Raw genomic sequence first — 24,821 nt, 5'->3', positions numbered from 1 at the left:
CTAGACTTTCCATACACCCCCCTCCCGCGTAGGTACCTTACCTTAGGTAGTATCTGAGCAAGGTACGGAACTCTGTACCTACGTTACCCCGCCGTAACAAAACTACGAGACCACACTCTAGTGACCGGATTTTCTACCCGCCGGTCTACAGCCTACTCAGTACGGATACAGCCCAACTCCTGTCATACTACGTACACGTTTTACAGCCACCCGTTAAACATCCAGAGCGTTAAAGCTGAAGCAACAACCTGCGGAGTACCTAAAGTACCTACTGAACTATTCTTGGGAGGTATAGGGGCCAAGTCGACTTTCATGTAGCTTCACCAGCACAGCACGGAAACCTCGTTCCCATATAGCCTTCTTCTCTCCGACTCTACCCCGTCCCGAGAATCCTCGCCCCTAATGCTTCGAGGCTACCCTCGCGAGAGCTGTCAAAATGTCTGAACCTGTGGTCAATGGCTCCAGCTCTGGCCCCCCCGAACTCGATTTGCGTGTCACACAGGCTGCGTTGGCATCTTCGTCGACTTCCAGCAGAATCTCCTGCTTGCGCCTCTTGGATGAAAGGATCTGCCAAAAGGGTATTATTGTTGCCCAAGAGTCTCACAATTTATTACTCGATGCGGACACTGACCACTCTCTATTCGGCAGAAATCAACCCGTCCCTCACTCCCAAGCTTCTCCAGCTGCTTTTCCATACTCATGACCTCTACGTCGACCGTCAGTCAAGACTCGCCGTACAAAAATGTCTACTCTCTTTGATATACGGCGGCCTCGAGTCCGAATCCCTTCGTCGCTTCGTCGCCATATTGAATGCCGAGTCGCAGAAGCCCGGAATCGCGCCAGGTAGTGCATTCGCCCTCGTCGAGTGGTGTAGCATTCTCATCCAGGGCCTCGCCGGATCCCCCACCTGGCGCACCTTGTCATCCGACGTACTGCTTGCGAACGCAGATGCCCTGGAAAAGTGCGTCCGATCGCGTTCGAAGAGCAGCATCGCCCGTTCCGCCATTACACTTACTAGGAGAGCGTTCCGCAAACTGCTATCGGACCGGGATTTGGATGCGCTCTCAGACACCATCCGTGACGCTGTCCAACTTCTCACAGCCAAGGGTTCCCAACCGACCGCCAAGAATGCCATCCTTCTCGGAGTCTTAGCTGGTGTTGCCTCGCGGAAACCGGCTGCCAAACCAATCTTGCAGGACTTGACAAGTTCGTACCTCAGCTTCTACACGAGGGAGATTGTTGGGTCCCGGTCAGCCGTTCCGGAACACGTGGCCTCTGGGTTGGCTGATTTCTTCCACGACTTTATCACCCTCGAACAGTTCGCCAAGGAGGTCGTCCCGCCCTTGGAAAAGGGACTGCTTCGAGCCCCTGAGGTTTTGCTCGGCAGCGTCATCACTCCCTTAATCCGCTCTCTCCCCGAAAGTTATGATCTCTCCCAGCTTCTGAGTGGCCATCTCCTGAAGCCACTTCTATCTCAAGTCAAGTCGAGCAATGCGGCTATCCGGACAGGCGCCGTCAATGCCTTTTCCCTCATGGTTTCTCGCAGTCACCAGACCGAAGCCGTCGACGCAATCTTGGATGAGATATTATTGCCCCTCAAGGGCGGGAAATTACCTTCCGCAGATCACAGGATTCTTCATTGCGAGATGCTACAGGCCCTCCCACTGTCCGGGGCCGTTGCTGAGAAGATCGTCACCGCGCTGGCTGCCGTTACAGCCAAGGAAGGAAGCGAGGCTGCCGTTGGATCCGAGACTTCAGCCCTCGCTAGCTCGTGCGCCTTCCTCCTCGCGGCAGATGTTAAGCTAGGTAAGCCTGTGGCCGATGCCTTCATTAAAGGCTTGTCGGATAAGAAGCTCGCACATCGCCGTTTCTGGATACTGCGCACTGGACAAGTCCTGGACACCACCCGGACCGGAAACGTACCACCTGCACTATCCGAGTTCGCAGAGGCCGTTCTCCCAAAGCTCATCGACACGTACCATGAAGTGGTTGCCAACTCTACTCTGGCAGCCCAGAACAACATCACCATCGGCGCGTACGTTGTCGTGGCTCTTGCACCATCGTACCAGAACGGCGCCTCGGATAAAGTCAAGACCGCGTTGGCCAGCTTGTCGATTCCGCAACAATGCCTCACGTTGGACCCTAAGCCCTCCTTTCTCTTAAATCCTCGCGTCTTCGGCAAACTGGCCGCGGAGGAGGATTTCTCTTGGATGTGCAGGGCCGTCAGGTCCGTGGCCCCATTCATTCTTGCTTCGACGCCAAACCCCATCCGGGTTGCCTGGGCGGAGGCGTTCATGTACTTGATCTGCTCCTCCGTCGTTACGCCTCAATTTCGACAGCGGGCCTGGAGGAGCCTTTCCAATGCCTATGTGTCTAGTCCCGTCGGCGTTTCCGAGGCTGTGATCGATGCTTCGTGGCACTGGCTTGCCGCGGTCGAGACTGGCGAAAAGGACACGGCTGCCGCAGTTGCGAAGACGGGAGACCGCCACATCCACCTGGTGCTAAGAGCCATCTGCTTGACGCCAAAAGAGTGGGCCGAGGAAGGTCAAACTCTTGACGACGAGCAGCTGGAGCGCCAGCTATGCGCATTGCTCGTTCTCGCTCGGCCGGATCTGGTTCCACGCGCCAGTTGGATAGATTTCTGCTTGCGGACTGAAAAGGACCCAGGGAAGCTCGCCGGCAAGTACGGAGATGCGCTCATCGACGAGATACTCGGCAAAACCACCGTCCAGCAAACCTCAGACCCGGTGAGAAGAGCAGCATATAACGCAGCTGCCGAACTGGCGTTTATTGCCCCCGAGGAAATGACACCCAGAGTCGTCAAGGTTATCCAGCACGACCTAGCAACGGAGGGATTCGAAAATATAGGCCCTCTAGAGGCCGCGATTTCCCGCACGCCGGAAGGGACCACATTTGTAGACGTCCTTTCGAAGAAATCGCAGAACGCCCTTCCCGACAAGAATGACAAAGACTACGACATCCTGAAATGGGAAGCCGAATTGAGAACCCAGCTGGCAGAGAAGAAGGGCCAGCAGAAGAAGCTTACCGCAGACGAGAAGGCCAAAGTCAACGCCCAGCTCAAGAAAGAAGCAGGGATTCGCCAATCGGTGCGATGGATAGAAGCTAGACTTCTTCGAGGCTTTGGCATTATCCGAAGCCTGGCAACTGGGCCCCCGACTGAGGCCGTCCTGTGGACTGGCCCTGTCGTCAGAGCCCTCCTTGACGTTATAGACGCAGGCTCCAGTCTTCTTACGGGAAATGAGGCGGCCGTTGCCTTCCTCACTTGCTCCGAGAGACTATCCCATCGCCTCGGGCCTATGCGGCCCTTCGTGGGCGCGGCTGCACTTCGTGCCCGGGGTGTCACCGCCCTACCCGAATCATATCAAGAAGAGCCCGTTGGGGATTTGGTAGCCAGGGTGCTATACCGTCTGCGCTTTGCGGCGGAGCAGCGGCCCTTCGACACCGTTTCGCTCATCTACATCCTGCCGCTCATCTTTGCCGTGCTTGACACAGGTGGCCTCGGTTCGACTACAGACGATCGGGACACGCAGTTAGTCCTGGTATTCGAGTTCCTCGGCTTTCATACCCATGGTCTCGCGGACGAATCGACACCGAGAGCTGAAGTCTTGTCTGTTTTGATTTCGTCCATGCAACAGTACACGCAACTTTTCAAGGTCATTAAAGACTGCTTCACCGATGCATGTCGATGCATAGCCCCCAATATTTCTCATGCTGAGGTTGGCGTCCTGGCTCGAGGCTGTCTCGTACCCCAAGTCCCCGTAAGGACCGCTGTACTCCAGTCCATCTGCGCAGATGTCGATATGAGCGAGGGAATATTTTCGGCCGAGATTTGGCTTGCTTGCCACGACGATGTGCCGGACAATGCCGAGCTTGCCCGCGAGATCTGGGAGGAGGGCTTTGAGATTGCCGAAGACCTTGGTTTTCAAATGCTGCCCTATCTATCCAGCAAGGATCCACAGCTGCGGCGGGCTGCGGCGCGGTCAGTGGCTGAAGCCTGCGACACTCATCGTTCCGCCATTGACCTTATGATCACAAAGCTGAAAGACATCTATGCCGAGCTCGCCAAACCTGCTGTGCAGCTGCTGGATGAGTATGGAATGTTCAAGAAGATGGATCTTTCTGACCCGTGGTATGGACGCCATGGCGTAGGGTCGGCTTTTAAGGAGCTCGCGCCTTTGTTGGCAAAGGAACAACTCGCCACATTCTTCGATTTCTTGATCGCCGGAGGTCCGCTCGGCGACCAAAACGCATCCGTACGCGAAGCCATGCTCAGCGCAGCAATAGAGGCCATCGACGTGCACGGTAAGATCATCGTGGACCGGCTGATGGAGGTTTTCGAGAAGACGCTGGAGAGCCCAAGTCGAGACACCGAAGCCTCCGACAGAGTTAATGAAGCCGTGGTCATCATGTACGGCGCTCTGGGTAAACATCTCGAGAAGGGCGATTCGAAGATCCCCGTGGTCATTCAACGACTGCTGGCCACCTTGAGCACGCCATCTGAAACTGTTCAGTACGCGATTGCTGAATGCCTCCCTCCACTGATCAAATCACGGGGCGACCAGGCTTCCCAGTACTTCCAGCAGGTCCTTGAGACTCTGCTCACTTCCAAGAAGTACCCTGAGCAAAGAGGAGCGGCATACGGACTAGCCGGCTTAGTACGGGGACGCGGTATATCGTCTCTCAAGGACTACCGCATCTTGACGACGATCAAGGGGGCCATAGAGAACAAGAAGGATGCGAACCAACGAGAATCTGGGCTGATGGCATATGAACTCCTCTCGTCTCTTCTCGGTCGAATCTTCGAGCCCTACGTCATTCAGATCGTTCCTCAGCTGCTTACGGGTTTCGGCGACGGCAATGCAAATGTTCGAGAAGCGTGCCTTGCTGCCGCCAAGTCCTGCTTTGCCACGCTGAGCTCGTATGGTGTCAAGCAAATCCTCCCAACGCTGCTTAGCGGTCTTGACGACCAGCAGTGGCGGAGCAAAAAGGGTGCCTGCGACCTCCTGGGTGCCATGGCTTACCTTGACCCCCAGCAGTTGGCCCTAAGCCTTCCGGACATTATCCCTCCCCTGACCGCGGTGCTCAACGATAGTCACAAGGAAGTTCGAGCCGCAGGCAACAAGAGCTTGAAGCGATTCGGCGAAGTCATCAATAACCCAGAAGTCAAGGGCCTGGTCGACATTCTCTTGAAGGCTCTGAGCGACCCTACCAAGTACACCGACGATGCCCTTGACTCTCTGATCAAAGTCCAGTTCGTTCATTATCTCGATGCACCATCTCTTGCACTTGTTACTCGCATTCTACAGCGCGGTCTGGGGGAAAGGTCCAACACGAAGCGCAAGGCTGCCCAGGTCATTGGCAGTCTAGCCCACTTGACCGAGAGGAAAGACCTGATTGCCCATCTTCCGGTCCTTGTGGCCGGACTGAAGCTTGCCATCGTCGACCCAGTTCCGACAACACGAGCAACGGCGTCCAGAGCTCTCGGTTCACTCGTGGAGAAGTTGGGAGAGGAATCGTTGCCTGACCTGATTCCCGGTCTGATGCAGACACTCAGAGAGGACACGGGAGCGGGAGACCGTCTAGGGTCGGCTCAGGCACTCAGCGAGGTCCTCGCCGGTCTTGGGACGACCAGATTGGAAGAGACACTGCCCACAATACTGCAGAATGTCGAGTCGCCCAAGCCCAGCGTTCGGGAGGGCTTCATGTCGCTTTTCATATTCCTTCCCGTATGCTTTGGCAACAGCTTTGCCAGCTACCTCGGACGAATCATCCCCCCTATTCTATCAGGTCTCGCCGATGACGTCGAATCGATCCGTGAGACAGCGCTTCGTGCTGGCCGTCTGCTCGTCAAGAACTTTGCAATGAGGGCCGTGGATCTATTGCTGCCGGAGCTTGAACGAGGCCTGGCCGATGACAGCTACCGCATCCGCCTCAGCTCTGTCGAGCTTGTCGGCGATCTGCTCTTCAATCTCACCGGAATCAGCGGAAACGCGGAGCCTGAAGACGAGGAGGAGATGGCCAAGGAAGCTGGCGCATCGCTTCGTGAGGTGCTTGGGGATGACAAGCGTAACAGAATCCTCTCCGCCCTTTATGTTTGCCGGTGCGATACCGCGGGCGCCGTTCGCTCCGCCGCCATCAGCGTGTGGAAGGCCCTCGTCTCCAGTCCCCGCACGCTCAAGGAGCTCGTGCCTACCCTTACGCAGCTACTCATTCGTCGGCTTGGCAGCTCGAATATGGAGCACAAGGTCATCGCCAGCAACGCCCTTGGAGAGCTGATCCGCAAAGCTGGGGATGGTGTCTTATCGACCCTCCTGCCGACGTTGGAGGATGGCCTTCAGACCTCGACAGATACGGATTCCAAGCAAGGCATCTGTCTCGCACTCAAAGAGCTCATTTCATCTGCGTCCGAGGAAGCGTTGGAAGATCACGAGAAGACTCTCATATCCGTCGTTCGGACCGCGCTAATCGACTCCGACGCCGGTGTGCGTGAAGCCGCCGCTGAAGCTTTCGATTCATTACAGCAAATCCTCGGCAAGAAGGCTGTGGATCAGGTGCTGCCGTATCTCCTCAACCTGCTGCGTTCCGAAGACAAGGCCGACAACGCGTTGCATGCCCTCCTCACTCTCCTGACGGAAACTACCCGCTCAAACGTCATTCTACCCAACCTGATCCCTACTCTCATCACCCCTCCTATCACTTCATTTGATGCCAAGGCTCTCGCTTCCCTGTCGAAGGTCGCTGGAGCTGCCATGAACAGACGACTGCCCAACATTATCAACTCCCTCCTTGATAATATTATCAACTGTGAGGACGAGACTTTGAGAAGGGAGCTTGAGGACTCGTTCGACACAGTCGTGCTCTCGATTGACGAGTATGACGGACTCAATACCACGATGAACGTGCTGCTCCAGCTCACCAGGCACGAAGACCACAAGCGGCGGGCAACCGTTGGTCAACGTCTGGCAAAGTTCTTCGCCGCTGGCGAGGTAGATTATTCCAGATACAATCCGGACATTGTTCGGTCTCTTCTTCTGTCATTCGATGATCGAGACTTGGATGTTGTGAAGTCTTCGTGGTCCGCTCTGAGCGAGTTCACAAAGAAGCTGAAGAAGGAAGAGATGGAGGCCCTCGTGCCGTCCACTCGTCAGGCACTGCAGCAAGTCGGGATCCCAGGAACGAATCTACAGGGCTTCGAACTTCCCAAGGGCATCAACGCCATTTTGCCAATCTTCTTGCAGGGGTTGATGAACGGCACTCCAGAGCAGCGAACCCAAGCTGCGTTGGCCATATCTGACATTGTCGACCGAACGAGCGAGCAATCCCTCAAGCCGTTTGTTACTCAGATCACCGGTCCGCTCATCCGCGTGGTGTCAGAACGATCCACCGAAGTCAAATCTGCTATCCTGCTTACTCTCAACAACCTGCTTGAGAAGATGCCCATCGCCTTGAAACCTTTCCTGCCCCAGCTGCAACGCACGTTCGCGAAATCCCTTGCCGACACGACGAGTGAACTGCTTCGAGCCAGGGCAGCCAAGGCACTGGGCACCCTCATCAAGTACACACCGCGCATCGACCCGCTCATTGCGGAGCTTGTGACCGGTTGCAAGACGTCTGATCAGGGGGTCAAGAAGGCTATGCTCAGTGCATTGTACGAGGTCATCAGCAAGGCAGGCGCCAATATGGCAGAAACATCCCGTACGGCTGTATTGGGGATTATTGATCTGGATACGCACGAGAACGATACTGCCATGACAGCCACGAACGCCAAGTTGTTGGGAGCCTTGATCAAGAATGTGCCCGAGGAATCAGCTACCGCACTCTTGAAGAGTCGAGTCGTCACAAGCCACATCAGCAGCTCGTCTGTTCTCGCCCTCAACGCCGTCCTAGTAGAATCACCGGAGAGCTTGTTAGGGAGTCCCCTGGCCGAGGAGCTACCAGACCTGCTCTGCCAGGGAATGTCAAGCAAGAATGTGAGTCGTGTCCCTACAGCAAAAATCTCGCCAGGCACGGTGTGAATAGCGCACTAATAATTTCCCTTTCATTTAACAGACCTTCATCGTGGACAATTGCATTCTCGGCACAGCAAAATACCTTCTGTCGGATTTCCCCAAGTCGTTCGAGTCGAGCAGAAAGATCTTCGAAATGATCGCTAGCATTATCCAGCCAGGCCAGCCCACCGACTCGCGACGTCTAGCCCTCGTCGTGGTCCGAACCATGAGCCGGGTCAAAGCGGACATGGTTCGACCACACCTACAAATACTCGCACCTCCCGTATTTGCTAGCGTCCGCGACCTGGTAATCCCAGTGAAGCTTGCTGCCGAAGCTGCGTTTGTCAGTCTGTTCAATGTCGCAGACGAGGAAAGCAAGGTGTTTGATAAGTTCATCGAAGGAGCGGACCTGCCACCGAACACGAAGAGGAGCATGCAGGACTATTTCAAGCGGGTAGCGTTGAGGTTAGGAGCACAGGCACGGGAGAGAAGGGACGCGGAGGGTGGACAGGGTAGCTTGGGTCTGTCCAATGACGAGGTTGAAGACGAAAAAGAGATATGGAGTGTTGGTAAGGTGGAGACTGGAGATGACATTTTTGCTGAGTGAAGGACGATCACTTTGGTCTGGGATTAAAAAGCGGCTTTTCAAGCGACGTCGGTCAAGCCAGCCAAGGTACCTAGGTAGGCGCCTCCCTGCCTGGGCTAGATATATACAAGTGAATAACTTTGGTATGCACCTGCTATGATACAACACTTGGGATAGCACCAGGTGAGGCGAGGGATTCGAGCCCAATTAGTAAGGCAAGTTGGCTCCAAAAAAATCCTGACTCATCGGCCGTTGTTCATGTCGTCAAGAGTCGTCAGAGGGCGGCGAAAAACGGTACCAATTGTCACGTGATATCTCGCTTAGAAGCAAATCAGGTTTAGCCTCTCCCAACCCACAAACCCGATCTTGTTCCAACTGACATTGCGAAAATTCGAGACTCCATCCCCTCTCCCAGCTTTCCATCAACTCGCAAAGCCGGAACGACCATCGATCAGGTTATCTTTCAAGATGTAAGTTGAAGTGCTGGTTCCTCTTGAAGACTCTAGGTTATTATTGTCCCTTTTCGAGTGCATGTTCCATTCGACGAGCCCTCTTGAATCGGTCTGTCGAATTCGATCTCGGACGTTACCCTCGAAATGCGATCTGAGAAATGTCAGCACTTCGCCAGCGGCCATCCACAACAGACACGCCCGGGCTTCGCACATTTGGATTTTTTTTTTCATCGACAAGTGGCGCACAGACTGACATGTTGCCTTCTACTGCAGGGTCAACCTCCGAACTCAGAAGCGCTTGGCCGCGTCGGTCATCGGCTGCGGCGAGCGGAAAATCTGGCTCGACCCCAACGAGGTTAACGAAATCAGCAATGCCAACTCCCGCCAGACCATCCGAAAACTCGTGTCCGATGGCCTCATCATCCGCAAGCCGGTCACAATGCATTCCAGGTCCAGGGCCCGGGAGTTGAACCTTGCCCGGCGGATCGGTCGTCACCGCGGTTTCGGCAAGCGGAAGGGTACTGCCGATGCTCGTATGCCCAGGTTGGTGGCCTTGGACAAAACTCCCCGATACTCACCTGCCATTATATCTCGCTAACTTCGGCTCTCCTCTCCCCTTAATAGCCAAGTCCTCTGGATGCGCCGTCTCCGCGTCCTGAGGCGTCTTCTGGTCAAGTACCGCGATAATGGCAAGATCGACAAGCACCTCTACCACGAGCTCTACCACCTGAGCAAGGGTAACACTTTCAAGCACAAGCGCGCCCTTGTCGAGCACGTACGTACACTACTGGAGATGGGAAGATGGGAACCCCCCCCCCCCCCCCCCGCGATGATGGGGACGAGGCGTCGCACCAGCACCAGGAAACTAACAAAACTGCGAAAACTACAGATCCACAGGGCCAAGGCCGAGAAGGCCCGCGAGAAGGCGCTCAAGGAGGAGATGGATGCCAAACGTGCGAAGACCAAGGCTGCTCGTGAGCGCAAGTTGGAGAGGCAGGCGGCGAAGCGTAACGCCCTCATGGGCGAGGATGAGGAGGAGACCAAGTAAAAAAAAGGAAGGCTACATCTCGATCTCGGTCCTCGGGGCGGCTTTCGGAGTCATCGGGTTGGGTCATGTTTTTCTTTTTCTTTTTCCGTCCTACGTCGTCCCCAGGTGACTTGTGTGTAGGGCTTTGGCATGTAGCATTGGAACAAGAATGGCATGCTATGACATGAACACATGATGATTTGGCATGGCAGGCCAGCGTGGTTTTGGGGACAATGCGTTTTCTTGAATTACCGTGTTTTAACACAATACTTTCCAACTCCACCGGGAGGCCAGTTCACCATGACTCGTAATGTCCAATGCCTTTTCTCACCCACGAAATAGTGATATACAAGGCACATAGTATCATGTCAGAAGGACCAGCTATCCAGTTGCAGATCGCTCAACGGTGTCAATTGATAGAACAGGAAGACATGCAATGATAACAGGTAGGAAATGAAACTGATGGCAGCCAGGACGCCAGTGGCGTTTTCAAGGAATATTGCTGGTAGGAAATGAAACTAGAACAGATCAAATAAACGAATAGAACAAGTAGATCAACTAGATCTTGGATCAGATGGCTTCATATTGTCCCTAAAAGGTGGTGAGGTGCGCCGGGCCATGTCAACATGCACCCATCACCAGTGAAGGTAAAGGAGAGCAATCTCAAGAAGGCGTACTCGTCATCTCCAATTTAGTTGTGTGAGGAGAGGAAAAGGAGAAGCTTCTTGATACAGCCGACAAGCTGTCGCCTTTAAAGTACCTGTCTTGTGCCTGAGGCATAAATTCTATCCCGCCTAAAGTGGGGTAGCTGACCAAGTCTACGAATCGGTACTTTCTTTATATATGGCATCCCTCTCTAAGAATAAGGTACTTCGTAGAGCCACCAATTGGTGGTCTCAATCGCGTGGAACTGAGTAAGTCAGACCACACCAATCCGGCCCCCCCCTAGAAACGGCCCCCCAAACCACACCAAAAAAGGGGATTTCGTACCCTGTTCTTTTACTAACCGTAAAAGTTAACTAAATAAAATTAAGATATCAGGTAGATCGTTATAAGGTTATTATATATATACCTTTATTTTTTCTCTATACTAAAGCTATAAGCCGAAATTAGAGCTAGAAGTTCCTGTTAGTAATATCTAGTATTCTCTTAGTAAACCTTAACAGAGTAGAAAATTCTATAATAAATCTACAGGACTAAGATACTATAACTAGTATATATGAAAAGAATTCTAAGAGACTAGATAGTTTATATCTTAGGTTATAAGTCTATATAATATATTGGCTTTTAAGTTATTGAAGAAAGAATATTTCCCTTTGTAAACTTTACTATAGGGGAAACGTATTTCTAATATAGAAGATTAGATATAAATTATTTTATAACTATAACTTGACTTTTAAATAGCCCGTATTTTATAATCTTTTTTAGTATACACTACCTATAGGATCTTAGTATTATTAATTTATTATAGAATTTTCTACTTTGTTAAGGTTTACTAAGAAATTCTTAGATATGACTAACAGAAACTTCTAGCTTTAATTTCCGCTTATAGCTTTAGTATATAGAAAAAATAAAGTTATATATATAATAACCATATAACGATCTACCTAGTATCGTAATTTTATATAGTTACCTTTTATGGTTAGTGAAATAACAGGGGTATAAAATCCCCTTTTTTGGTGTGGTTTGGGGGCCGTTTCTAGGGGGGGGGGGCCGGATTGGTGTGGTCCGACTTACTGGCGCCATGGCTTTCAGACAGCACCTCTGCCCGAGACGGAGGAGGACGATGCTTTTTAGGGAGCATTGGTTGGAAATCGAAAGCGCGAGGGCGTGGTAAGGATAGACAAATCGTCCTCGCCTGTGGCTCCTAAGGACTTTACTGATCGGGATGTACGAAGTATGAAGCCTGCAAAGCAGGGAACCCGTCGACCTGGAGCATCCGTCCGAGGACTGCCCGTACCCGGGCGGCGTAAAGCAGGCACAATTGGGTTTATCAAATGTTAGACGTATGGGCGACAGGAGCAGCGGGTAGTCGAAGAGGTTTGATGGAAAACTGTTTGCAAGGTGGGGTCCTAACTAAGGTTGTCAGGTAAAGCGTAGTCAAAATCACTGTAAGATGGGTCAAAATTGATTAAGGCAATTATGTATAATTGTAATTCTCTCCGACCGTCAGGGAAACGCTGCCACCGTATTTTATATAGTGCAGATTCTGTAAGCGTCTACCCGGATTATACTCTTAGTAATCCGGTCTATTATATAACCGAAAAGACTATAGTCTATTCGATATACCCCCTAATCGCCCTAAAACGTTAGTTAGGCGATTAAAGCTATTTATAACCGGTAGATATAACGGGTATACGGTCTATATAATCTCTTCGCTATAGCCGCCCTTAAATTCGTCCTCCAGGTCCTCTAAATACTCTATCCGGACTTCCTCTAGCTATTTTTACTATAGCCGTTCCCGTATATCTATTACTCTTACCTAGGACCTAAATATCTTAAATTTCTCGTCGTATAACGCCTTCGTTAATCCGTCTACAACTATTTCTGCGCTTATAACGTATATTACGAGTATTTACCCTTATTCTTTTACTTAACGTAACTAGTAGCCGTGGATATCGATATAGCGGAGGCGCGTTATTAATATGCTAATCTCTTAATTAACTAATCGGATCGTTTACTTATTATCGTATAAGATCCTTAATTCCGGATTATTAAATTCCACTCCTATACTAAGTAATAGACGTTATATAAAGATACCCTCTTTTACACCTTATACTAACGCTAATAGCTCTGCTTCCATTATTAACGTTATAACCGTATCCTGCTTATTAGCAGGCTATGCGATTATACCGCTAAATAAGCGTATCACGTACGCTTAACTACTCTTTCGATTAAGGGTAGTATCAGTAAACGAGGCGTTAGTATAGATCTTAATAGTATTACTACCCCTTAGTTCTAACGTAAACGATTAGCTATTAATTAGATAAAGGATTAGATAATCGGCGGCCTTATAGTATATAGGCCCTAAATTAATATTAAAACGGTATAGCCTTAATACTATAAAGGCAATATCTAGCCGCGATATTACTACTATATATAGTATAGATCCTATCTTCCGTTAATAGCTCTTAATCTTAGTCGAGGTCTCTAAATAAGGCAGTAGTTCTATAATCTTAATTAGGTGCGTTAGGCGATAGTTACTACTATACTTATTATTACTATTTAGCTTTAATAGGCGTTCTAACTTAGTAACGTAGTCGTGTTATAATACCTAGATTTTACGGACGACACGCTTACGAGTAACCTTAATACTAAGGAACCACTATAGAAGATCGCCATCATATAGGTTATAGTAGCGTTATAGGTTATTAATAGCCTGCTTTATCTACGCCTTATATTATTCCTTATAAGTAATAACGATATCATTAACGTAGAAGAATAGGATTAAACCGCGGCGTAGAAATTAACACGGTTCCTACGGTATTATCTAGAAACCGTCCGCTAAAAGGATAGCCGAAAAGTGCTTTTACTAAAGTAGTAAGGACTCCTTACGTCTATATAATGCCTTTTTTAGGTATAGACGACTCCTAGGGGCTAGGAAGCCTAGCGGCGGGTATATAAAGATATCGTGGGGGAGAGGCGCGTATATAAACGCGTTTATAACGTCGAATTATAATAGCGTAAGGTTAAATCGGGCGGCGATAGCTATTAACGCGCGGAATAACTATCCGGGTAGTATTACTACGTATATCTTCTCGAGCGAGGATTAATACTACTAATCTCCTCGCACTATAAGCCTTACCTTATATTTATATACAAACCTATACTTATCGAACTTATATATTATCACCTATATCGAATTAAGAATATAATATCTATCTACTATAAACACCGGCACCCGTATCTATAACCCTATCTCCTTATAGCTTTATAGGTAGTCCTCTTATACTTATCGGAATAGGTAGCCGTAAGGGTATAAGGGTATCTCGCGAGGGTTCTTCGGAGGAGGAGGGAGGTCTTTATAGTGGATCTTTACGGCCGCCGGGGTAACCGCCGGAGTACCCGCTAGAGTAACTACCGGGGTTATATTTCCCGAGATAGCCTCCCGGGTTATACTTCCGGTAGCTACCGCCGGGGCTGTGGATTTATAGGGTATCGTTAAGCGTCGTTATAGCACTATAGGCGTGGACCTTTTTAACCGTATTTTAATTAGCGGAGTCCTATTCAATATATATATATTAGGCGTATAGCGGCTAGCGTTAAATGTAGTAACCTAATCTTCTCTTTACCGGCTATCTCCTTACTGATATAGGCGGGCTCCTCTTTCTATACGGAGCCCTATAGGTATTACTATAAAGGAATCGCTATATCGTATTCCTCTTTCTATAAGGAACCCCGCTAGCGTAAGGGAATCACAATTTCCTAATATCACGGCTACTATAAGCGCTATAACCGATAGTGGGGTTAATAATAAAGTAGGAAGTAGTGGATTAAGCAAATATAAACGGTGATTAGGCGCTATACTAGCTAAATCACACTATATATAACCTATATCTTATCCATTTAGACTTAAGATAGCCTCCAATACCCCTTTACGGATAGGAGCTATAGACTATAACCTTAACGGCAACGCCGTTAAGGAAAGGGATCCGGGGGTAACTAGCCCTAGTAAGGGTAAGGGCAGGGGTATATTAAGCTTAAAATAAGCAGTTATATAAAGGGGGAGGGGGTCCTTAGCTTATACGTCTATAAACGGCTATAAATCTCGAGCCCTGTCGTATTTAATCTAACTAATCAGGTCTTTTAGTTACTTCTCTATTAATTACTAGAGGTTATCCTTAAAGATGGCGATATCGCCGTTAAAAAAGCCGTGTTCGTTAAAATTTATATCGTGTATTTATCGCACGTCAAATAGCACTTGGATAATCAATTTAGTAGAGCAGAAATCTCGTGTGTGTGTATTCTATTAAGTTACGTCTGTGTAAGTCTCTTCTGCCCTTAATTTAGGTGGTGAAGACTCTGTTATGGGTACTATCTTATTTGGATCCTATCTGGTCTTTTCCGGTATCCGCCTCTATTATATCCTGATACCCGAGGTCCGAAGCCCTTAATTAGAGAGTGGATCTCCCCTGGATCCCCTATAGACCACGTCGTGGTCCTGCCTATACGATACACCCCCTTAGTTAAGGTGGGTCTTCCCAGGTTAACTAACTAATTAGAGGCTTCGGGTTTAAACTAAACGCTCTTAGCTTTTCTATCGTAAAATTAATAGTTGAGGGAAAAAACGCCCTCGTAAAAGGGATCTAAATCCGCCCTATTTAACCATTTAATTTAATTCTATCTTAATTAGTTCCTGGATCCTAATTAGCCGGATCTGCTTAATCGGATCTATATCTATCGGATCTACTATACCCTTAGAGGCCGTTATTATCGATACGGCCACGGCTTTAGCTACGGCTTTAGCGCGTTTAATCTCTTTATACAGTTATTTCGACTACTCGATACGATCCTTTTAATCCGTTAAACTAAGCTATTACTATAGTGTTTTAATCCCCGCCTCCGGTAGTGCCTTCGTTAAACCGTCCGCGATTATCTCCTTCGTATTAACGTATAGAACCTTAAAAAGACCTTAGTATACTGACTAGCGCGCCTACTAGTTATATATATCGACGTGCCGTAGCCTTATCCGTAGGCATTATGCCTTCTTATTAACGAGGTTAATAGTCTGCTAATTATCGTAGTATAGCTATAGTTACTATTAGTCTAACCGAAGCTCTAAATCCCTTAATATCCGGCTAACGAATAACGTCTTTATAGCGGCCTCTATAAAAGCGAGTAGTTCTGATTCTATTAACGACGTTATGACTATCGGTTATTTACCCGCCTTCTAGTTAATGGTGCTGCCGAAGAGCTTTATCGTATATCCTTACGAACTCTTACGGTCTGGATTATCCCTAAAGGACGCGTCGCTTACTATTAGGAAGAGCCTAATGTCGCCGAATTCTAGGTAGTAGTGTCTTATATAGTATAGGAATAGCAGCACTTATTAAGCCTTTTTAAGATGGTTAGAGGAGGGGTTAACGTTATATTATCAAAGCTTCGAATAGACGAACGCGATATTAGGCTTTATCATGATAGCGGTATACAGGATAGAACCGATTATACCCTGGTACTGGCGGACCTCGGGAATTAACGCGCGTGTGCTATCGCAGGGTGTTAGCGGCTCTATTATTGATAATAGGACCTTTAGTGGTTTTCGGCAGAGTATATCTACGTAGTATTTAACCGCGATCTTCTTTATATAGGAGGATTATAATAGCTATAACCTACGGGTAGCTCTATCCCTTAGGACCTTAATTCCTAGGAACTAACGGATTTCTTCGTCTCCTAATAACCTATAGCTTTGCTTAAGGGCAGCCTCGAGGTTATCGGGGATAGTCTTATAGTCATTATAGTATATAAGTCCGATATCGTCGACGTAGAAGAATAGGATTAAACCGTCGCGGATTATAATATAGGGGTTATTAGGCAAGGCTATAAATCCTATCCTCTATAGTATACCGCTAAATTCCTCTTACTATAGTAGTAGCGATACCCTAAAGCCGAAAAGAGCTTTCCGTAGTAGTAGTACCTTACCTAGCACTTTATAGCCTTACGGTATCTTTATAAACACCTCTTCTTTAAGACTAGCGTTAACGAACACGTTAATAGCGTTAAAGTGCCTTATCTTTAGGTTAAATCCGGCGGCGATCGCTATTAGTATACGGAAGGACCGCGAGGCTAGCGTTATAGCGTAGTTATCTTTAGTCTTTAACCGTTTTTATTAATCCCCTTATACTATAAGGCGTGCCTCATAAATAAGGAGGGTGCCTTCCTTATTAAATTTATAGGTATATACCTATCTATAGACGAGGACTTATTACTTATTAGCCTAATTACCGCGGACCTCCTACTAGTAGCCTATCTATTAGTGCCCCTTAAGGTGTTCCCCCTTAGCCTATAACTACCGCTCTCGTAACGGGTATAGACGTATATCGCGGTAGTGGTTTAGCGGAGGCGGGAGATCCTCGCGGGTTAGGTACGATAGGGAGGCGTTAGAGGGAGAGGGGTCTATAGTGTTAGCGCTAACGGCGTTACCGTCGTTAATAGCTTACTTCCTCTTACGTATAGGATTATAAGTCCTTCTAGCATTAAAGAACGCCTTCTAGGCGTTATCGTTCTGCACCTTCTTAGTCTTATAGATACTTACGATAGATAGGCGCGCGGGTAGTAGGCACGTAGCCGACAGGCACCCCTTAAGGGTATCCCCGGCTATCTGTTAGTGATTATCGTATTCTTCTATCTTAACGCCCCTAACCACCGCTAACGCTATAAGGAACGCGCGCGCGGGATCTTCCGGGGATATTAGAGGCGTGGGAAACGGTTTAAACCTCGTAGTGGTAAACCGTGAAGTGTCCGTAGTAATAGCGGTGGTATAGTCTTCTCCTATAGTAATAGTAGTGTCCGTAGTAATAGCGGTGCCCGTAGTAATAGCGGTAATATAGTCTATAGTAATAGTAGTGGCCTCTCCTATAGTAATAGTAGTGGCGTTAGAGTTACGAGGTTCTAAATCTATAGCCTAGGTATTAGGCTATAGATTTAGAACCTTATCTATAGTAATAGTAATAGCCTCTCTTATAGTAATAGCGACGGCCTCGCCTTTATCCGTATTAATAGCGGTAGCGTCGCCTTTACCCGTAGTAATAGCGGTGGCGTTAGAGTCTTCCGATTTAAGATCTAATATATCTACGGCTATACCCCTTAATAATAGCCTATTCGCGGTCTTATTAGATTAGGTGATACGGATAGATTATAGGCGTTCCCCGATTTCCTCGGCAGAAGCTATAGCTTATAGCGTTTTAATCCTGCCGTCGAATATCTTATCTTCGTTAAAGACTATATCTCTTATAGTGATAATATCCGTTAGGTATAGTAGCTAAATACGGAAGCTATTTAAGGATTAGCATCTAATATAATAACCGATCTATACCTTCGGTTCTAGCCTTTATAGGTAGTTCCTTTTAGCTTAGGTATCGCGCGTTTTTATAAAGGCTTTATAGCCGTAAGCTTATACGTACGTAAGGTTAGGTTAACGGCCGTGTAGGCCTTTATATAGCGTTCGTTAGTCGTTAATTTATCGTAGCGTCCTATTATATAAATACACGGTAGTCTTAAGATCTTAGGCTAGATAGATATAGGTAGATTCGCTCTAATCCTTATAGCCCTCGCCCTTCTTTTAACTATACCTTTAATCCATTCTATAACGCCGTTTGAATCCTATAAATATAGTGCCGACGGCTAGCCTTCTACCCCCTTAGTAGCGAGGAAAGTAACGACTTCTAGGTGCTAAAATATCTCGGAATCGACTTATAGCATATATAGCCGGATATCGAATTAGGTCTTAAGCAGGGTAAAAACGTCTTTTAACGCGTACAGGATAGAGCTTTAGTCTCTTTTCTATAAGTAGTAATCCTATATATAATCTATATATACGTTTATAACAAATATAATAGACTTATATAGGCCGCCCGTTAACGACTCCGCCTCTTTTAGATTATATAAATTAATAGCTAAGGCCTCTCCGGGCTTTAACGGGTAAAAGGATAGTATCCGCCGGATCTACGTAGGTACTTACGATTACCTATACGCGTTATAGTCCGTTATATAAGGTCCCGTTATCTTTACCCCCTAAATAGCGTCGATAATCTTCGCGAGAGTATCGGTGCCGTAGTAGCCGAGGTATTCGTGCTACCGTCATACCGTGGTCTTCTACGGTTACCGCGGTTATTATAATCTCCCTTACGGGTTATCGCGCGGGTGCCTTACTAAGACCGCGAACGCAGTAGCGGCTATAGCTTCTGCGCGCTCGATTATATACTAGCCGTGAATATCTAGTAGCTTATAGATAGGCCGGTTATTAGCGGAGCTAATAATAATATCATTTACGGTATCCTAGCGGTAACCTTATAGGCGTAGCTAGCGTTCCGAGACGATATTAGTAATAAATTCCTTATAGTATACGATATCACGGAGGCGTAATAGCCTTTTCGTGCTTACTAGGAAATATATACGTAGCTTAATATCTCCGTATCCGAGGATAGAAGCCTTATAAGTACGTACCTAAAGGGATAAGGATAAAGTATCCGTGGGTAGTGTAATAGCTATAAAACGGCCTTAATTATTAAAGATATAGATTAACGATTCTGAATCTAGGATCGCGTAGTATAATAGCACTCTAGCTTAGTTAATAGAAAGGGATACCCCTTATTCTTATTATAATCTTAATAGTATTATTATACGATAACGCTCTACCCCTTAGGTTAGGTGGGCTCCTAGTCCTATCGCGGTAACGGATAAGTCTTTATAAACTATTATAGTAGTAGACGTAGTATTATAGGGTTAATCTTCCTAGACTTCCTCTATTTTATTAGCGGTAGTAGCTACTATTTCCCGCCTTTTCATTATCGCGGTGTTTACGCGGCTTTTAAAACTATCGTTACGTATTTTCTTTTCCGTAACCTTTATAATATCCTCGCGGCTATACAAGGTATAAGGGCGTATATCCGGCCTTACGTACTAATAGGCGGCGGTAGTATAGGGGTTCTTATATATCTTATAAGGCGTCCTTATTACGGGAGGAATAGCCTTTACGGACGTATCGCTATACGGACGCTTTTTATTATCTTTATTATTAGTAGTATCCTTAGTATCGGTGAGGTTTCTAAGGGTATTAAAGGTACCTCTCCCGACTCTGGGCTTTATAGTAGAGGATTATAGGCTCTTTATATTACTAAGAACCGTACGTAAAGCCTTTACGAAGTCGTTAATTATTAGCTTATTTTCCGTAATCATATTATAATTATTTACTAGGTAGTTATTACTCTATTCCTAGGCGATAGGTCTAATAGCTTTTAACGCGTTTTCTACCTAATAGTCCAGGCTTAATAGCTCTAAAACGCCTATATATTTATAGTATATTATCGCTGTTTTCTAGCTTATTACCTAAGCGTTTATATTCTTAGGTATAGCCTTTATAGACGTAGTGTATTATCGGTATAAGACTAGGGCTTTCTTATAGAGGTTTATAGGTATTAGTCCTACATACGTATATAGGAGAGTAATCTAGGCCTATAGGTTATTTATAGTGTTATCCTATAGCTAGGCTAAGAGGCTATATAATATAGTATAGACGGTCCTTTCGATATAGGAGCGTACCTTATTAAACTCTTTTTACTACGCGTTATAGTATGCCTTTTCTTCGCGGTATACACGGCGATCTTATAAGTAACGCGTACGCCCCTTTTTAAAGAGGTTATTAATAGACGTAGGCATCCTGGTTATTAGTTCTTTTATTACGGCCGTGGTCGTAACCTTCCGGCGGGCGGCCGTCTTCTTTTTACCGGCGGCCGTGGCCGCTATAGTAGCGGCCGTGGTAGCAGTAGCGTCCGCGATATCCTCGTCGCCCTCTAGCGTGATAGTAGAAGACGGAGTAGCCGTGACGGTAATAGCCGTGGCCTCCTCCGCGTTAGGGTCTACGGCGAGGGCCTTATATTTACGGATATTAGGTAGCGTAGGCTTAAGAAGTAGGTAGGTATCGGCCTTTTTATCGCTTAGCTTTAGATCGAGATAGTTGTCCTAGTAGAAGGTAGATTTACCGCGCACGGCGCGCTCCTATATTACCTAATCCTTCTAGTTAATAAGGGTAATAGCGGCCGCCTTCTATTCGGCGTTAGATACGTTAAAAGATATCTTTATTAGTTTATTATTTATTAGTTAGTCAATCAATAGATAGGTTAATTAATCTTTTAATTACTCTAATTAGGTCGATCGTAGTTATTTAAGAGTGCTTATATAAACGTAATTACTTCTTTATAGTAGAATAGGAGTAGCCTTATTAATTATATCGTTTAGGCGTTATAAACCGGGCTTATAACTATCGTATATTAAATAGCACTTAGATAATTAACTTAGTAGAGCAGAAATCCTATATATATATATTCTATTAAGTTATATCCATGTAAGTCTCTTATACCCTTAATTTAGGTGGTGAAGACTCTATTATAGGTATTATATTATTTAGATCCTATCCGGTCTTTTCCGGTATCTGCCCCTATTATATCCTAATACCCGAGGTCCGAAGCCCTCAGTTAGGGAGTGGATCCCCCCTGGATCCCCTATAGACCACGTCGTCGTCCTGCCTATACGATAGTATTCGAATAACGCGGTTATAGCGGCGTAGGCCTAGCACCTAGATATAGAAGATATTAGTGGAATCGTAGCCGATAAGGTAGGTAATATAGTCTTAGGGAGCGATACGATTTAATAGCTTATTAGTACCCTTCTAAGCGTCCTTAATTATCGCGTACGCTTTATAGTCATAAGCTCAGAGTTATAATAAAATCGGCTTCCTATTAAAAAGGACCCTATATAGCGTTTTCTAATCCTCTTACTGCCTTTATAGCGTGCGGGTATAGACGTACGTAGCCGTGGGAATAGCCTTAGGCTATTCAAATAGTAGTAGCTTAGCATGGATCTTTATCGCACGACCTTTTAAAATCACTACGGTAGTAGCGCGTTCGGCACCCCCGTTCTACGCTTAAGTGTTAGTAGTAGATACCTCTAAAAGAATACCCTCTTCACGCAGGAATTAGGTGATATCGTGGGATTAAGTTAGCTTATTATTAGATTCGAAAACGCGTACCTTATAGTCTAATTAGCGATCTACCTAGGCGAGGAATTCCTTAATTATTACGAGGATATCCATTACTATCTTACTCTTTCTAACGTAAGTAGCCGTAAAACCACTATAACGGTCGGTGAAAAATATAAACTACGAGTCCCCGTTAGACGTTCGGTTAAAATCCGTGAAATTCATTGTCTACTGCTCCCCTATATAGGCAGGTACAGTGCGAGGACGCCTGCTAATATACTATTTTATCTTTATAAGCTCGTAGGCCTCGTAGTCGATAGTTATTAATCCCTTTATTTTAACCCCCTACGTCTACTTTTCTAGGTGCCTAAAAGGCTTAGGGCTAGCGTGCCCTAGCCGCAGATACTATAAGATGCCTTCCGTAGTGCTTTGATAACGTATTATCGATTTATAAATAGCTTTTCGGGTAGAAGAAGAGCCTAGAAAAGTAGCCGTAGATTGGTTAGTGGGCATGTATTTAATAACGGTTTAATCGAAGTGGTGACTTAGCTAGTATAGTATAGATCTATCGGCACGTCGAAGGCAGTTATTTAGTGGCTTTTAATCCTACTAGTATCCTCGTACTCGTAACCGTTAGTTTAAGATTAAATTATAGGCAAAATCTTTATAGTATACGACGTTTAATAGTCTAAAATCGAGGCCTCCTATTAGTCCGTTTAATCTCACGGTTATATTACCGTGACCTTTAATGGGCAGCGATAAGCTACCTATGACTACGTAGTCTCCCTATATAACGGGTATAAAAGTAGAAAAACGGGAAAAATCGTTAAAAATATAAATAATAGCGCTGGAATCGAGGATAGTAGAGGCTTAAAGAGGGTAACTAGCAGCGGCGGTTCCTGCTATAAAGCTAGCGGCGTAGGAGACACTGCTACGGACACTACGGACACTACTATAGTTAAGTTACGCCTCTTTAAGCTATATAGACTCCCGGCCTATATCTTGCTTTACCTTCTTTATAGCGCTGTTACGGGTTGACCCCGATATAGAGGATCCGGCTATACTCCGGATCTTTCTGACTACGTGCTTAGTTAATAGACCTATATCGCTAAGTTATCGCTATCTTATAGCTAGCCTAGCGCTATAGACTTTTCTTCTTTTTCCTTCTTCCTTCCTTAGTTCTAGATAATCTATTATTACGACCTTACTTAGTACCACGACCTATAACTAGTCGTTTATATATTTAGAACTTAGCGATACCCACGCGCTACGCTAGCGATAGATTAGGATTCTAATACTACTGCCTAGTAACCTATTAGAATTAAATAGGTTATAGAGTAGACGAACTAACGGTTTAAAGAAAGTAACCGAGCCCTAAATATAAGGCTAGGCCCTCTCTATAAATAATATACCGATATTAATTTAAGGCTCGCTCCGATATAAGAATACTAGTCAGAAATACGCTAGTTTATAGACTAATAACGCGCGAGAGAAAAAGCCGATAAGCGATAACGCTAGTTAGTCGAATAGCTTATAGCCCGGCTCCTAGGATCGCCTACCCTATAAAACCTAATACCGCTTAACCTAAATATTCCGGCTCCCTCGTAGACCCCGATAATTCTTATACTAATAAAGTCTACCCTATTACCGGTTTTATCGCCTACGCTATAGCCGATAATAATAATAGTCGCCCCGACCTCGATAGCGATACCCCGTAAAATTATCGATAGCCCGGTAAAGTTTTTAAGAAAGCGAGTATACTATAGCGCGTAGGCCTATACGATACAGTAAAAGCTTATAATCGATAACGACTTATTCTAGAATAATACATAAGCTTAGTATACGATCTATAATTACTGAGGGCCCGAAGTATCATAGGTTATATCGCCCTTTTATAAAAGCGATAGGCCGGGTAAGCTTATAAACCCTAATAACTTTATAGCATATCTTAATCGTATTTACCTTAACCCCACGGAATAATTATAGGCCGCCTAAGCCTTACGTATAAGTGTTAATAACCCGATAAATCGTTTACCGCTTTCCTACCCTATTTTAAAAGATAGATCGCCTTTATGGGTAGTACCGAATAGGAAGCCACCGCGTAGATCTTATTCCTTAAAGGAGCGATTACTTCGCGACTTAGGGATAAACTTATCTCCGCCCGAATCCCTATTAACCACTATACTATATAGGTTAATAGCGTATAAGAGATTACTAAGAAACTTAAAGGCTATTAGTTCGAATAAAACTACGATAAATAAGCTTAAAACTATATAACCGCGAAGAAGAATATTAATAGCGATACGAAGATAGGCGGAGTAAACCGTGTTAGTAATAGGAAGGCGAAGTAAAAGACTTAGATATACTATAACTATAATAAGAAAGGATATATCGCGCGGAACTATAAAAAGCTAAAGGAAAACTAAGATATAGTCCGGAAGGTTAAGGAGACTCGCACGAAAGATCGCGATAAGAGCGGGGATAAGTCGATTAGCAAGGATAACTTAGAAAAAGAGTAGCTCTAACACGAAAACAGGCGTTAAAGCCGATAGCTATAATATAGTAGGAGTAAAAGGCGTTTAAAGTGCGTACTAGTAATAACCCGGTATTTATAGTAGCTAGAGTAAATAAATAGCGTATCCTCGTCCTTATTAATACTGATTACGATTACTATACCGCTATAAGTGAATAGTTTACCTAAAGACTCTAATTACCGTTAATTAATAAGACGAATCGATTATTAAATAGCTTCTTAGAAGGTACTAAGACTATTAGCATCGCGGGGATCGCTATTTATAAGCTTAAGATCGGCGGTTACCCGTAAAGGATATTCGTATGTATAATACCCAGGCTTAATTAAAACGTATTCTTTAAGAAGCCTTAAATAGAATAAAACGATATAATATACTACGCTAAAGATAAACGGCTTTACTATAGAGTAGGCGGATTAAATATACGACTTTATCACGAAAAGAAACCTACTGGAGTATAAGCTATCCGTGACGCTTATTTAGTTACGGGATCTATATTCACGGGTATTATTAGACGACTATAA

At 46.1% G+C, this 24,821-nt stretch overlaps 3 protein-coding genes across 3 annotated transcripts; 2 read left to right on the top strand and 1 right to left on the bottom strand.

Moving 5' to 3' along the window:
* Positions 1-170: 170 nt before the first annotated feature.
* Positions 171-8,938, top strand: SODALDRAFT_298887 (translational activator GCN1). The gene is made up of 3 exons (XM_028608855.1): positions 171-578; positions 649-7,991; positions 8,071-8,938. Exons 1-3 carry the CDS (start codon positions 437-439, stop codon positions 8,614-8,616), a joined length of 8,031 nt encoding a protein of 2,676 aa, XP_028464011.1. The 5' UTR covers positions 171-436; the 3' UTR covers positions 8,617-8,938.
* Positions 8,939-9,010: 72 nt separating this feature from the next.
* SODALDRAFT_335275 (hypothetical protein) lies at positions 9,011-9,546 on the bottom strand. Its single transcript, XM_028612413.1, has one exon. The coding sequence runs from the start codon at positions 9,258-9,260 to the stop codon at positions 9,018-9,020; it is 243 nt and encodes an 80-aa protein (XP_028464010.1). The 5' UTR covers positions 9,261-9,546; the 3' UTR covers positions 9,011-9,017.
* SODALDRAFT_281742 (60S ribosomal protein L19) lies at positions 9,322-10,095 on the top strand (the record flags this gene model as incomplete). Its single annotated transcript, XM_028608303.1, has 3 exons — positions 9,322-9,590; positions 9,672-9,822; positions 9,937-10,095. Coding segments are annotated over 3 exons (579 nt in total), but the record flags the coding sequence as incomplete, so codon positions are not given.
* Positions 10,096-24,821: the final 14,726 nt, after the last annotated feature.

Source organism: Sodiomyces alkalinus (genome assembly GCF_003711515.1).
Source record: "Sodiomyces alkalinus F11 unplaced genomic scaffold SODALscaffold_9, whole genome shotgun sequence".
NCBI classification, from domain to species: Eukaryota; Fungi; Ascomycota; class Sordariomycetes; order Glomerellales; family Plectosphaerellaceae; genus Sodiomyces; species Sodiomyces alkalinus.
The sequence above is the reverse complement of the archived record's forward strand: the minus strand, read 5'-3'. Positions and strand labels throughout refer to the sequence as shown.